Raw genomic sequence first — 15,489 nt, 5'->3', positions numbered from 1 at the left:
GCGGCAACAGCATAATCGCAGCAACAAAAATGGCCGGTCGGCTTGGTTGAAATTTCTCATATTCTCGTGCATTTCAGAACTTTATAGATTATTGGACAGTTTACTATCAAAAGCACCATCAAAAGGGTTTATTTCGGTAGTGCTGGCATTTAAACGTCTAGAAAATGACACGATACCGTGGCAGATCGGCCTCCCCAAGGCGACGCAGCCGCAGAAGCCGAAGTCGATCTCGAAGACGAAGTCGAAGTCGTGGACGACAAAGGTTAGGATTGATCAGAGTAGGGGTGGAGGGGGGGGGGGGGGGTGAGTTGAGAATTCACTGCCATTTCCCCCAAGAAAAAAAACTGGCAGAGATTTCTTCACCGACTTCACTCGTCAGCAGTGAATCAGTTGGCATGTTAGGCCAAATCGGATTCATCCTTGATCAAAAAAGGGTTCTGATGATACATTGATGAATAGGCCTAAGACATGTAAGATTTAGAATAAAAATGTAAGAAAGTATTTTGCATGGTTGACGTGATTCAGCTGAAACTCAGTTTGGGAAAATCCAGTTTTAAATGAAACATTTTGATGTTTAAAAGAAAGGCCGTGGCTATTCGTACCGTGACAGGGCCGGCTGGCCTGGCTGGAAGTCAAGGACCCTACCCACACCCGGAGCCAGGAGTAAAGGCACTTCCAACACTCGTTACAAACAAACACCACCTCAATCATGAATTAGGCCTACTTTCCTTACCCACCATCACCCATGTCACCACGGTGCGATCTATTTATTCACTCCGTATTATTCGCACCATCACGGTACGGTACCTTTCACCGTAACGGTGTTTCTGACGGTGCGAATAAGACCGGAAACAATGGCCCCATGCACCATGGCGGTTCGAATAGCCAGTTCCTGAAAGAAACAAGGATCTAAGTCTCAAAACAAGATTCAGAGTGATCGATTTGTTATACATGTAGTAGTCCAACCAACTGACTTCATCCATCAATGGGTGGAGGATAACCATGTCATCATGCATGGTGTTGTCACTTTTTGTGAATTGTCATATAATTCAAGTCGTGACAATGTCTCAGATGCCCCAGATCGGCAGTTGATCTTTGATCGTCAGCTATTTATTTTCCTTTAAGGTCCAGATCCAGATCCCAATCGCGAGGATACCGTAGATCCGGACATCGATCCAGGTCAAGGTCACCAAGGCCCAGGTCTCCTCCAAGATCTTCACAACGATATGGATCACCTCGCCGCAGGACACCACCACCGAAGTCACCTCCAAGACAACCGATTCGCTCACCTCCTCACCCCTCCAACCGTGGGCCTCCTCAAGAGCGGAGGGATTATCCTCCAGAGAGGGCAAGGCCAAGGGACGAACCCCATCGGGCTAGCCCACCCCCGTACAGCCAACCACGCTCGAGGTAAAGATATGAAAGAATATCTTCGGCACTCTGAAGAGTCTTTGCAAAAGTGTCCTTCAGAAAATGAGGTTTAGAAATACAAATATTTCAGTGCACCCTACAACTTACAAGTACATAAAAGTCAACCTTGTATTACTTGTATGAGGACTGCCTAGGACCAAGTGGTTCACTTACTTCCAGTTTTCTGGAGACTGACTCAGGGCACCACCTAACGTTCATTCACATACTTACAGTTGGTCCAACGATATATATATATATCCTGTTTCAAACACCAGGTGCAGCCAATACTCAGTCGTGTCTCATGATGCATGCCACATGCATGTTCCAACTTCCATCATACAATGGATTTGAGATCAAATCCTATCGGTCGACACAAAGGCCAAGAGCAAAAAATTGAATTTTTTCCCACTTGGGACAGTAAATCTACTGTAGGAAAATCAAGCTGAATCTTTGAAGTGGTGTCTTACAGCCTGCTGGAAAACTGGCTTCAGAATTAAAGAGCCTTGGCATGGTTTTATCATTGAGTGATGAATTGTAAGCCATGAGCGTTACAATGTACATGGTTATTTCATCATCTCTTTTTAAAAAAAACTAAGTTACAAAATAATTTAGTCCGCCATGGTGACTTGCACAGGCAGGCAGGCTTATTAACTACATTATGAAAGACAGTAATCAAGTCTTTTTTAAAATCGATGGGGTCTGTTTTAAAATTAAAAGGGATTTTCTTATTTTCCACTGCAGATCTCCACGGCATGATGAACCCCCAAACCGTTTATCGCCATCACCGAGGGAATGTGATTCTTTTCAACAGTTGAGGGACCGTGAGCGCCAGACAGAACGTGAATGGGTGCCTAGAAGAGAGAGCCCGCCACCAAACTACATGGAAGACGTCATGAGAGGATTACATCAGCCAAAGAATGTACCATCGTCGCCCCCACAAGCTAGGTCACCACCACGGAAAGATGCTAGAACCTCATTCAGGGGTCGCTCAGCATCCCCTCCACCACGTAGTTATTATCGCCAACAAGATGAGGGATACAGAGAGCGCAGATCCCCCGTTCGTTCTCGAATGGATCCGGAGCGATTGCGAGAGAGACCGTCAAGACGCTCTCTCGAGTCTCATGAAGAATCCAGGCATCACGATGTCGTATCTAGTAGTACAGGTGCCCAACAGAGACAAAAAGTTTTGCTTAGCTACCGTTTTAAGGATGAACATTCTGACAGGCCGATTAAGGTTGAAGAAAATATCACGGTAGAAATTCACCGGAAGGTTCAAGGTGAACCGGTCTCATATATCAATCGGGCTTACAATCCCGATGAGGTGGTCATCATTCGTAGAAAAGACGAAGGCTTGAAGCCGATATTTGATCGTGAGGAATTACGTAATGCTCACTACCCCGAGGAGGAGGAGGTGGAGACACGAGTGATTAAAGTTGTCAAGAAAAAGGAAACATCGCATTATCGTGATGACGATAGATTTAGGTCGGCAACAGGTTAGTGAGATGTACCAACTGAGAATGTTATGGTGTTTTTAGTTTGGACATTTTTAGTGTCATAACTGAGTGAAATTACCACAAATGTTCTGAAATAATTGCAATACAATAATGCCCTGTGGTTTTATTGTTTTTTCCAAATCCTAAAACACCACAACATCATCACAAAGATATCAACATATATTATATACATGTAAAGTAAAAAGGGAGCGTGTTCTGAAACACCTTGTTTACAATGTACCAATGTTTGCTGTGTGTAATGCATTGTGCCTCGTTCTGGCGGCAGTGGTAATGGTAAAGCAGATTTCTGTAAAATATAAGCAGTCAAAATCACATTTGGATTTGCGATCTTTTTGACGTTTAGATTGATAGAATAGAAATTGATGCCTCACTGTTGGTGTTCGTTGTCTCCTAAAACCATAACCAATACAGTAGAACCTCTCTATTGAGGACACCCTTGAGACTGACAAGTGCTGTCCTTTAAAGAGGTGTCCTGATTAGAGAGGTCAAATTGAATGGAAACGACCAAAACTTGTGTCCTTAATCAAGATGTTGTCCTTGATAGAGAGGTGTCCACTAAGGGAGGTTTCACTGTTCATATCATAGTTCTTCCAGTTCTTCAGTATAAATCCTATTGAAAAATCATGAATACAATACATGTATGTATTTGTCCATGTCTCGCTCGACCGAGAAAATGTAGATTTTTTTACTACATCTAATTGTTGGCTGCTGGTACTTGTATTGGTGACTTCTATAATTTAGTCCATCTTTTTCTCATTGCTTTGGAATACATGAATATATACATCAATAAATACATAGTCTCTTCTTGTGTCTGCAGATCATAGCCGTAGATATCCTGGTGCTGGAGATCAAGGTATGCGCATTGAACTGAGGATGGGGAGACCACGTTCACCAGAGGTCAGGAGGTAAGACTTTTTGATGAAATATTCAATCGTTCTTTTTCTTCATTGATATGTTTTTCTTGCATTAGCATTTCGATGTGCAAAACTGTTAGATTTATACGGTCGTGCGGTGAGGATAAAGCGTTGTCAGAATTACAAAGTGATGTGTTGCCTAACATGCTCAGTTGACGGAACAAAGATGCTTTGTAAAGGTCTGTAGACATCTTTGGTGCTGCATCACCTGTGGGGGATGCTGTGGTAACTCGGTCTCATTCAGCGAATCTTGCACGTCAAACACATGACATATCCTGTGGCACAAAGGCATTTGTGTTGACCATTGAAATGAAGGTACATGGAGAACCTCGGCCCCCATGCGCACTGACCTTGATGAATTTCACTCAGTCTCCAAACTTCCACATGACCAAAAGTTTACCAATTGTGACCAGCCATGGCAAAATGAGTCGCATGTCGCTCTGAGCTTGGCAGGTTGAGACGGCCTGTTTGTTCATTTCACTATTGTCTGCCTTTTGTGAAATCTAAGGCCATCAATTTCTTCTATTATCTCCTGGTGTCATTTTGACTCATCTTATGTGCGACATGCGACTCCTTTTGCTGTAACTTGTCACAATTGTCATTGTGAGGTACATTGTACGAATGCCTCAAAATATTGAAAGTTTCAGTTACATGTACCTAGTGTTAGTCTTCATAGTCTCTATTTATATTATTTAGGGATGAACGTGGGAGAAGTCCAGACCGTGGGTCAGAGCGTCGAGTGACAAGCAGGGATCGCTTAGGAGAGAGGCGACCGATAGACAGACGCATCAGTTTTGATCGTAACCGGGCCGAAAATCCAACGGATCTACGCAACAGCTTAAACAGACGTCGGGATGACAGCAATAGAGATTCGAGACAAGTCATAACAGATTCTAGGGAATTTCGACGTCCTGCTCCCGGAGGTCAAAGTAAGATTTCTCATTCATTCTTGCTAAACCATCTCCTTGGCTTGTTATTGACCTTACAAGTATTCATGTTGTTTAGTACAGTGGAACCTCCCTAATAGCGAACACCTCTCTATTAAGGATACGCTCTGTATTAAGCACACTAGTTTTGGTCCCAAATTTGTTGTTTCCATTCAAATTGACCTCTCTAATCAGGACACCTCCCTGCTAAGGGCAGCATTTGTCAGTCCTGAGGGTGTCTTTAATAGGGAGGTTCTACTGTATATCCAGATCCCAGCAACCTTCTAATTGCTTTTAAAAAATTTGTGCTACTTGGCACAGTTTTAAAAAGAATTTCCCATTTGTTGTCGAGGCTGTGTGACATCATCATCGTCAAACTCCCTCTTAGTCTTAATTGTCCTTTTTGCTAAAATTCAAATAAGAAGACTATTTTATTGAAGGACATAAAGAAACCTAGTAAAAACATAACGGTGTTGGTGGTGGTGATATAGCTGGCTACCGACAGCAATTTAACATGATCAGCCGACTAAACATACACCTCCTGGTCTCTCCTAAAGCCTCAAAGAGCTGTTATAGAGTTCTACACTGCTTTGAAACCAGTGGCCACTTGTACTCTTAGGTTATGTGTTAAGCAACTGCTGGGTAAAGCGTCTGGCTTAGGGACACTGAATCAGCCCGTTGCCCTTATCATTACTACCTACACTGATTCCCTTGTGTATAAGTTTGTGAGTTATATTGGATAAAATACAGTTATATTGACGGGTAGATTCAATGAACGTAACACATTTGAACTTTCTTACATTCAGAAATCTTTGTGACAGGTATCAGAGATCGATTAGGAGGGCGTGGAGGTCGTATGCCGAGGTCAGATACTGCCCCGCTGCCAGATTTCTCACGGCGTCCGGACAAGTTTCGCTATGAAGAATGGATGGACAAGCCCGAGATGGTCCCTAAAGGCATTTCTTATTTTGAGGTAAGAAAATGGAAAGTTGGGCAGGTAAGGATTAGTCAAGGTTAAGCGCGTATATGTGTTTCATCTGGAAGAACTTGAAATCTCATGTAAAATTTCAGGTATTAACAGCCAACAGAGTCATGGAAAAATTGCTGTTCTGTGGTCTCGAGCTTTCAGGCCAGAGAAAAATGGGATTTTTAAATTGACTTTATTTGCAAGGTCCCAAGATTTTCCCTTTTGCTATAAACAATAGCATGTTTCCTAAGCAGAATGAATTGTCTACCAAATATTGTTATATGGTGAGCACAAAACTATAAAAGTGAAACTCATCGTATTGGTCAGAGTGAAAAAGTTCATTTACTGTCCCCTTCTGGGGACAATAAATGGAAGATACCCTTACAGATAGTCCATTAAACAACAACAACAAACACCACTGCTAACCACTCTCAAAACTGTTGTGAAACATTGTGTCAATTTAGTCATCGTTTCTATATGGATTGCTTTATGGAAATCAGTGAATTTGAAGCTTGAAACAGAGTGTTTGTAATGGCTACGTTCAGCTGATCAAGGAATTGGTTCAAGTTCTAGTTGTCTGGAATTTGCTTGGGTCGATGCGTGACCCAGGAGAGCTCTGTCCAAACGTACGCCTTTCAAAACGTTTTGATCTAGCAGCCATGTGTTCATGAGTGACTTGTCTGTGGATTCTAGTACCAAAGTTGAAATGGAGACCAGCAGCCCATTTTGATTGGTTGCAGGTTTGTGCATGTACAAATCCCCGAAAACGCGGCGGCATCTTGTAACATAAATGATGAACCGCTGTGACACAAGTTTTTATTGAACATTTGAAGCATGTACGGTGGAACCTCCCTTAGCGGACACCTCTCTATAAAGGACAACCTCTCTATTAAGGACACTAGTTTTGGTCCCAGACTGGTGGTTTCCATTCAATTTGACCTCTCTAATCAGGACACCTCTTTATTAAGGACAACACATGTCAGTCCTGAGGGTGTCCTTAATAGAGAGGTTCTACTGTACAATCCTTCTTTTCAAGTTTCCCCATTATACATTTTTCAGCACGATAATCGTGGTGACCAGGGGTCGTCTGATTACTGGGCAAGAAGGGGCCGTGGACGCGGTCGAGGAGGTTTCCGGGGCCGTGGTCAGCGAGGAGGAGGAGGCTACAGCTACAGAGAGAGGGCAGGAGAGAGTGAGTAGTGTGTTTGAAAATTCATAGTGTTACCCCGGGGAGATGGGTATAGGTCTGGAATACGGATTGAGGGAGAAATTAAGTCAAATAAAGCAGAATCTGGTCACAGATGCATGGCCTCAAAAAGCCAACGTCTTGCGTCCAGACTCCCACAGCCCCAAAACCCAATTGATGCCTAACTTGATAGTGGCACACAATACAATGTAACTTGGCCAAAGCACATGGTTTGAATAGTTTACTCTCTTTTCATTACGCCTGGGCCTAATAATTAACTGCTGTTTATGCTTTCTCTGTAGGTTCCAGTGGGAAGTGGAAGCATGATAAATTCCGGGACGAGGCAGAAACAGCCCAAGCACAAGAGGACAATAAACCCTCCAGCACGACAGAAAACAAGTAACTTGCAAATTTCCTGAGCTATGTTATCAGGCCATGGTCTACACTGCCGGCACGGAAAATCAGACTTTTTCAAAGACTTTAGTATTTCGAATTCAAGCTGCTTCAAGGAAAAATGAGGCAGCGCATGTGGGAAGAGAAATATCTCTGTTATTCTTGGTATCAGGTCATCTGTTGCTGCGAACAGAGCAAATTTACATGTGAGCCCCTCAGGACGATAGTGGTCTAACTCCACTTTTGGTAGTTTTGAGAAAACGCCTGACAAAGTCTAGAGGTCATAAAAAATCAGCTGACCATGATTAATATCATCCTCATTGGCACAATTTGAAATCTTGGAACTTCCTTTGTCTTGGCCCTAAATCCATTTTGATTTGAATAACCGTATTCAAAATTTTGATCGATTTTTTTTCCCACAATTTGTGAATTGATGAGGGCCTGATCTATGGATGACTTCAACTTGGAACTTCTGGCTGTAGCCATCTGTAAATTTGTACTGATAGCTGATTGGTGATTAATGATCAAGATGTGATAATATTGCTGTTTGACTAGAAAAGTACATGTATGGTCTACTGAAAATCACTCCAGGCATATACTTTAATTCCTTGCGAATAAGAACCGATCCTGGCCACCAGTGAGGCCTAACTTGTCCCGCCCACGACATGTGAGTAGGCGTGCTTGATTTGACTACATGAATAGGCTTCGGGAATTGACATAAAGGGGAATTCTTAATCGATGTCGTTGACTTGTGGTCAAATCCCACCATGTTAACCCTTAGTATACCATAATGGGAAAGATGGTTACAGACTGTTTCAATTTTATGCTCGGCAGGGTGACGTCGGTGAAGGAATTTTGAATGCATTTTAACCTCTAAGAAAAAAGCAAGTTTTGCGGATGCCTGCAAGAAACAAGATTTGATGTGGTCATTTAATGGCAAAATGAACACTTCTACAGGGTAGCCCAAAAAAGGTAATGGCATGAGACGGCTTCAAGAAGCCTGCAGGTCCTGTTATTCATCAGGGTCCTCGACAAGGTCTTCCTCTGGCAGGTTAAAAAATTCTAGTCCCTCATCGACGTCCCCAGCAGGTTGTTCGAGATCTTCTGCCCCAACCAGTGGAACCCCACGCCCAATACCAGCAGCATGAAATGAATTTTGCACCACCTGTTCGGGTACTTCCTGCCATGCGTCTCGGACAAGGCGTGTCACTTCTAAAATTGAAATCCTTGGACAATTTCCATCCGGCGTCGTGTGTTCCTGTTTCCACAATCTCCATAGCAGACGAAGACGGACTTTGAAGCTGTGGATGACAGAAACATCCTAGGGCTGCGCAATGGGGGTACAACCTGGTGGAATAAACTCAATAACACCGCCATTCTCAATGATGAGAAGGGCAACTTCTTCTGTAAGATGCACACGGCAGCGATCCCATATGAGAAGGAAAGGTAGATACCCGTCTTCCTGGTCGTCCTGGTCCTGATGCATGAAGGGGATGAACACCTCTCCGAGGTAATCTAACATAACATTTGCTCTCATCCACCCCGTTGGTGATTGTGCCACGACTACATCTTCAGGCAGATTGTCTTGAAGCTCTTGCCATGCGGCTGCAGTTGGACGTCTGAAGGTGATGTGCGGGGGTAATTTTCCCCCTGCCATTGTGACTGCTAAAGTGACGGTACATCCCAGCCTAGGATTGCCCCACGAAGATTTGATATCAATCTGTGTTGCCCCTGTTCGGTTGTAGGTATAACTGCCATGGTTGTCAAAAAGGGTGAAAACCTCGTCTACATTTGCCACTTGATAATCTTCATAATGTTCATGCTGTTCATGCACGCTTTCCCTAAATGCAGCTACTAGGGCGTCAGCATTATCTGGCACCTGTCGGCTGTCCTTGGTCTTCCTTCTAAGGGAGATGCTGTACCTTTTCTTAAACCCTGATAACCAGCCATTTGATGCTGTAAAGTGAGATTTCCGTGGGTAATCGTTCAATATACGGGTCTGTTCTGCAATAGCCAATCCAACCCACCACTGTTGATACAGTTCCCTCGATGCATCTTTGATGTTGTGATGTGATATCGCCATTCCCAGGGCACGCCTCTCATCGAGCCAATCAGCTAGGTCTGCCTCCATCTCTTCGTATAGGCCTAAAAGATAACAGTTCATTTTACTCTGTCAGCAAATCACTAAATTTGTTCTTTGCCACATTCCATGCAAAAATGCATCCTTCAGTTTCCCTTCACTTTAGCTGTACCCTTAATGTTCAGGGGGCTTTGCCATGGTTCCCTAGACTTACCAGTGCCACGTTCTCTCCACGCTAATTCTGAACCCTTGGCTTTTGACGATGCTCTATGATGATGAATGTCATCCTCACTCATTAACCATTTCATCATTGTAGATTTTGGCAAACGGTTTGTGATGGCAAACGCTCCCACGGTTTCATTACCGGCATGGAAGTCAGCGAGAAGCTTTACTTTTTCGCGCAGAGTGTAGCGCCTGCGTCTTCTAGGATGTTCAGCCATAGTGCAGACAGACAATCCCAGAATTACCCTTCCTTTTATTCTCATCCTGGTCCACATAACCATTTCAGCATTTCAGTAACTAACATGTCTCATTGCATCACAGAAGAAACCACAGATTGTGTCACGCAATAACTGGTGCTAGGCCTGGTCTCGCCTATATGCATATGAATGGCAAGGGCGGCTGTCGTATGCATTATGACATTGGTGGATCTGCCCAGACAAAAATGGCCGCTGGTTCTTATTCGCAAGGTATTAAAGTATTTCGTTTTAAAAAAGGAAATTGCATGGTGCTTGATTGCAATGTTGTACGAGCAAAACCCCTGCCACCACTTCGCTAGCCGGCTCTCAACGAGGGCAATGTATTATATATCAGAACAGATGAATTCTAGCGCTACTTTGGCGGTCATCCTGTGCCGAAGTCGCTCATTGGAGCTAGGCCAACTGAATACAAACATGACATATGGACATTATTTACAATGAAATACAGTGTAATATAAAAATTTTGTGTACAGCCTTTTCAGGTTGACCTGCACAAAGTGCCGTTCTCTCACCAGGACTAATGATTGTAGGACGTTTTAAACATCAATGTCTTGAGAAGTGTTTCCAGTTTTCAACTGGTTACTGTATTAGCTGCCATGATGTTACTACATGTAGGCAGCTGATTATTCAATAATGATAAGACAACTATTTTGTCGATAGAGTAGTTTGTAAGAATCAATGGGTGATATGAATAAAGTCTAGCAAATGCTTTTACTCCGGTTTTGTACCATGGAGATTTAGATAAAAGCATTTGCTAGTCTTTATTCATATCACCCATTATCTCAGCACAATGAATGAGGTTATATGGGTTCATAATGAAGAAAAACAGCAGAAACAACCCGATAGGTTAATAATGGTTAATGAATTAGAGCTAATTAGTTACTACCCCCTTCAAATGAAGTTATCAGATTTAGAACTTATTTCTAGTCCTTATGAAGAGGAGTTAGTCAAGCATTTATCTCTCATATGTACTTGCTGAAACATGTACTGATAACTCCTTTGTGATTATCCTCAGTTTGGTTTATTGGAAAGTCTTGTTGATTATTTTATACTCTGTCGCCAATTTTGTTGTATTGCCTGTATGTACATGTATGTAGTCATAAATGTGAATGGATTAAATTATCAATCAATTTGAGTGACGTTGATTTAACTGGGGCACGATAGTAAAACTAGCAGAGTGTGATTTCAGGAGAGAGCAGAACACATGTATGATTAATATTCTGGCAGGAAACCCATGGATCAATGGGGTTTCCAGGGTCAACGATCAGTCATCAGTGTGTTACATTCACTGTGAAACAACATAGGGATGGCTAAGCGTTTATCATATATGTACCAATAAACAACCACGTTACAACCATCTGGTGTTGCCAAATTGCATGGAAGTTTTTGATAGCTGCACAACAAAGATACCAGCTGCACAACACATAAAGTGACGTCATGGTTCGCAATGATGTCATCCGGGGGATTTTTAGTACCACCAGGATTTAGCTTTTGTATCCCCTCCCGGTGGGACGTCAGATTAACTTCTTGATTCTTATTTGTATATTGTGCATACTGAATGACAGACTGACGCTAAAAAATACCAAAATCACACGAGGAGACAACCTCTGGATTATATTTGCCTGGCCAGGTTTTGGCAGGTTTTTTTATGGTGAAATTTGGCCAGTTTAACCAACAATCTCAATTACTCAAGTGTATGATAAACTACATGTATTAGACCAATCGTTGAGGTTATTTCCCACACATCACCTGCATGACTATGGTTGATGGTTCGATTGTCATGTGACTGTATGACTTAAAATTCTTTTGAGGTTCAGTAAATTAAGATGTCTTAAAGCTTCGTAAAGGCACTTGGGTTGAAGTTGGTATAGACACTACGGTACTTGTAGGGTTGATGTTGAAACCAGCATTTCATGTCCGTTATTCAACTTGTGTGTTTTTCCACGAAAATAAAAACTTTTTTTGTAATTCTGTAGTTTTGTAGTTCTTTGTGCATATAATAGCCCACCTGTGCCAAGCTTCTATGGTGGAGCTCAAATAAGTGCTTTGTAGCTGCTCCTTAAAACCCCTGAGACCTTACAGTGGAGACCAAGATAATGATATCCAAAAACGGGTTTGAATTCATTGTGGGGACTATGACTGGATTTTAGAGGCAGAATTCATTAATAGAGCACTCGGTAAGCCTCAATAAACTGAAGACAAGTTTTAGAGATCTGAGGTTGGTTTACCATGCATATCTCAGATACCTACATTATTGTTGGATTAAAGTAACCAGAAATTACCATGTCTTTTTAAACCAAGCTTTTGATAAATTGAAAATAGATTATTTGGTGCTGAATCCTTATCTAACAAACAAGGATCGAATGAATGATTTGAATCAATTATGGTATGATTTCACAAGTAGTGTTTTCTTCAAGACTTACAGACTCGTGAAGGAAGAGGAAGATGCATTAAAGCAGCAGAGTGACGTTTAATTTGGTGTCCTGGAAGGTAAAAAAAGTCGCTGTCCTTCAGGACTATGTCTGTCAGGACAACGTCCATCAGGACTATGTCTGAGTAAAGAAGTCGGGGTCTTACCATGTGGCTTAAAAGCCCAAAAAGTCACAAGTCAAAATACTGATTCAGGTTTGATTTCCATACTATCAAATACAATGAATAGTCGCACATCAACGATAATAGAGCAGCAAATGAAACGGGAGTAATTAATTCAGTTAATGCTAGTTCAAATCCAGCTAATCCCATTGCAACAATGTAGGTAATAAAGGCACTGGAAAAAAGGCACTGGAGAAAAGGCACTAGGTAAAAAAGGCACTAGGAAAAAAGGCACTGGGTAAAAAAGGCACTGGAAAAAAAGGCAATGGAAAAAATGGCACCAAAAAAAATGTATGGGGAATCTCTGAGAAATCTCTACTACATAGATAAAAATAAAAATAAAAATTTATATGTGCATATCTATGTGTAGTTTTTTTCTACAGCAACAGAATACTGGATGGTCCAAAAAACGAAACAGCCTATTTTCAGTACCCTACAAACAGAAAAACCAGCTTGGATAGGCAGGGAATCCTTATAAAAAATAATACAAAGATCATCCAATTTGGTCCAGTAGTTTAATCAAGTTAGATTCAGGGTTCCCTCACCAATAACCTCTTTCTACAAGATACAATAGTTTATCACAAGAGTGGCTATTGACATCTAGCAGAACATTCTTGATGAGTCTCATTGCAGTTTTATTGGTGAGAAAGACTTGGAAGCACATTACACATAGCACAATACACATATAGAAATGCACGGGGGGGGGCACCCCAAATGAATTTTTAACCTAGAGATTTCCTGGTGCCTTTTTTTCCAGTGCCTTTTTACCTAGTGCCTTTTTTTCCGTACCTTTATTTCCAGTGCCTTTTTTTCCAGTGCCTTTATTACTGTCTACCGGTTGAGGTTCCATCATAGCCCTAACCGTAAAGGTTATTCGTATCAATGTAGAGTAGTTTGTGGTTATCATCGGCCTTGACATGTCTTGTTCCCATCACACCCGAAATTCCACCTCTTATTGCCTTTTCAAAAGTAAGCAAAATGTTGCTATCTGTTAGAAGTTCTAGGTTTACTCCAGTGTGTTTCAAACCAGCTTGCCAGGTAAGTCCTGGAGCCGAGTAACAGTGACAGGGGTCAATCTGAAAGTAATTTAAACTGACATCCCTGAACTTCTCAAATAAATCAGCTAAAAGTAACACATCAGTTTTAAGGTACAAGTCAATGAACTCCCCGTGATTCCTGGTCTTGAAATGATCCCATAGGGTCTTGGCCTCTTCATAGGCTGAATCAGGTGCCATTTCATTTTTCAATTCGTCAAAGAACATGGGCTTCTCTAGGTAAGGAAAACTGTAACGTTCATGTGACGTGTAAAAGGAATAAGGCACTGATCCTTTCTTCCTCAATAGTTTAAAGTCATCATTAGAAGGGAAGTGTTATCTCGTTATTTTAAAGTAATCATCTAACATTGATTTGGTTATGTTGTCTCAACTGGACTGTAGGAATCTGTACAAGTCTAAGAACCTAAAACAATCGAACTGAAATGAAATGTATTGTTCTGCTGTTTTGGCAAGTAATTTAAGTTTCTTGTACTCTGGTAGTTTAGTCATTAACTCTTTAACGAACAGGTGTGAATCATAGTTACTTAGATTGTGAAAAAACACTGGAACGAACATGGCTTTCTTTTCATTCAGATTGCATGAGTTGTGAGCAGCACCTCGATATCTACCACTGTAGTGATCATGATCCTTGACTTTATTATACCCTAGCAACTTATTGTAGTAGTAACAGTGTGTTTCTGAGTGATATCTATTGCAGTCGGACTTTGTCCTGAGAGCCGAGCTCGAGTCTTCATCATATAGTTACAGTTTAATAGATTAGAGAATATTTCTTCCATTCTTATTAACCAGTTACAGAGCATATCCACAACATCAGAACCTCTATGACTTAATAATAAAATAAAATAATAATAAAAGACAATATATTAAAGTGCTCTGTACATGCCATGCATGCTCCAGAGCACTGTACAGTAGATAAAAACGACCAAGAAGAAAAGTTCTAAAAACATTATAAAAGTCCAGAAAATTCGATAATACTAATATGGATTAAAACATTTGAATTGCACGATAAGATATTAGGAATGTCACACATCGTAAACGATCTGAAATAGATGAGTTTTGAGGGCTCGCTGGAAGGGCCCAATCTCTCCGATGGGTCACGAAGCTCATTCCATAATACAGGACCACTGGTTCTAAATGATCGTTCACCAATTTTAGTTCTTGTCCTTGGCAGAATCAACGTGTTCTTGGATTCAGATCTTAATGACCTTGCTGGCGCATATGAATTCAGCATCTCAGACAAATATCTTGGAGAACAGTTCTGTAATGCGCGGAATACGTGAACAATTACATTGTAGTTTGTAGTCAATTCGAGCTCTGATGGGGAGCCAATGAAGCGTTTGGAGAACAGGTGTAATGTGCTCTCTGCGTTTTGTTCTTGTTATAATATGCGCCGCCATATTCTGCACTCTTTGTAATCGACGCAAGCTGGTATCAGGTAGACCACGTAACAGAGCATTACAATAATCTAGGCGAGAAGTTACTAATCCGTGGACGAGAAACTAACAGGCACTGTCTAAATACTGATTATTGTAAAGATATTGATAATCAGAGTGAACTTAAACTCCAACTGCTGATGCGTTCTGTTTAAAAAGTTTCTTACTAGTAGTCTCTACTGATATTACAGGTACAGGTATGTTTATTGACTCAAAATGAGCATAAATAACAAAAGGAACCCTATTCTTTATTGAATGTTTTTCAAACCTAGGTTGTGACCATTTACTGTTAGGTTGTGGTAAACTAATCTTACAGTATTCATGTTCACTACATTTCTTTTTATGATTCTCAGGTGTTTTCTTACAATAAAAGTAATTCATACACCTCCTACAGAGATACACAGTATGAGTGCCAGTCCTGAAGAACAGTTATGTACATGAAATGACCCTTAAAATAAAGAATATCAATGACATCATCATCATCATAGTTCTTATCATTCCCGGACAGGTAGAGAGGTTCGAGTTTTGCCTCACGTATGT

At 41.4% G+C, this 15,489-nt stretch overlaps 1 protein-coding gene across 2 annotated transcripts; it reads left to right on the top strand.

Annotated features, from left to right (window-relative positions):
- The first annotated feature begins 13 nt into the window (after positions 1-13).
- Positions 14-10,591, top strand: LOC135503011 (serine/arginine repetitive matrix protein 1-like). 2 transcript variants are annotated; one of them, XM_064796264.1, is made up of 8 exons: positions 14-262; positions 1,126-1,410; positions 2,152-2,903; positions 3,742-3,829; positions 4,535-4,767; positions 5,586-5,737; positions 6,791-6,923; positions 7,220-10,591. In XM_064796264.1, the coding sequence occupies exons 1-8, from the start codon at positions 165-167 to the stop codon at positions 7,318-7,320; spliced, it is 1,842 nt and encodes a 613-aa protein (XP_064652334.1). In that variant the 5' UTR covers positions 14-164; the 3' UTR covers positions 7,321-10,591. The 2 variants fall into 2 exon arrangements, with proteins under 2 accessions (XP_064652334.1, XP_064652333.1); XM_064796263.1 differs by having other exon boundaries at positions 5,571-5,737.
- Positions 10,592-15,489: the final 4,898 nt, after the last annotated feature.

This window comes from Lineus longissimus, chromosome 19 (assembly GCF_910592395.1).
Source record: "Lineus longissimus chromosome 19, tnLinLong1.2, whole genome shotgun sequence".
Lineage (NCBI taxonomy): Eukaryota > Metazoa > Nemertea > Pilidiophora > Heteronemertea > Lineidae > Lineus > Lineus longissimus.
The sequence above is the reverse complement of the archived record's forward strand: the minus strand, read 5'-3'. Positions and strand labels throughout refer to the sequence as shown.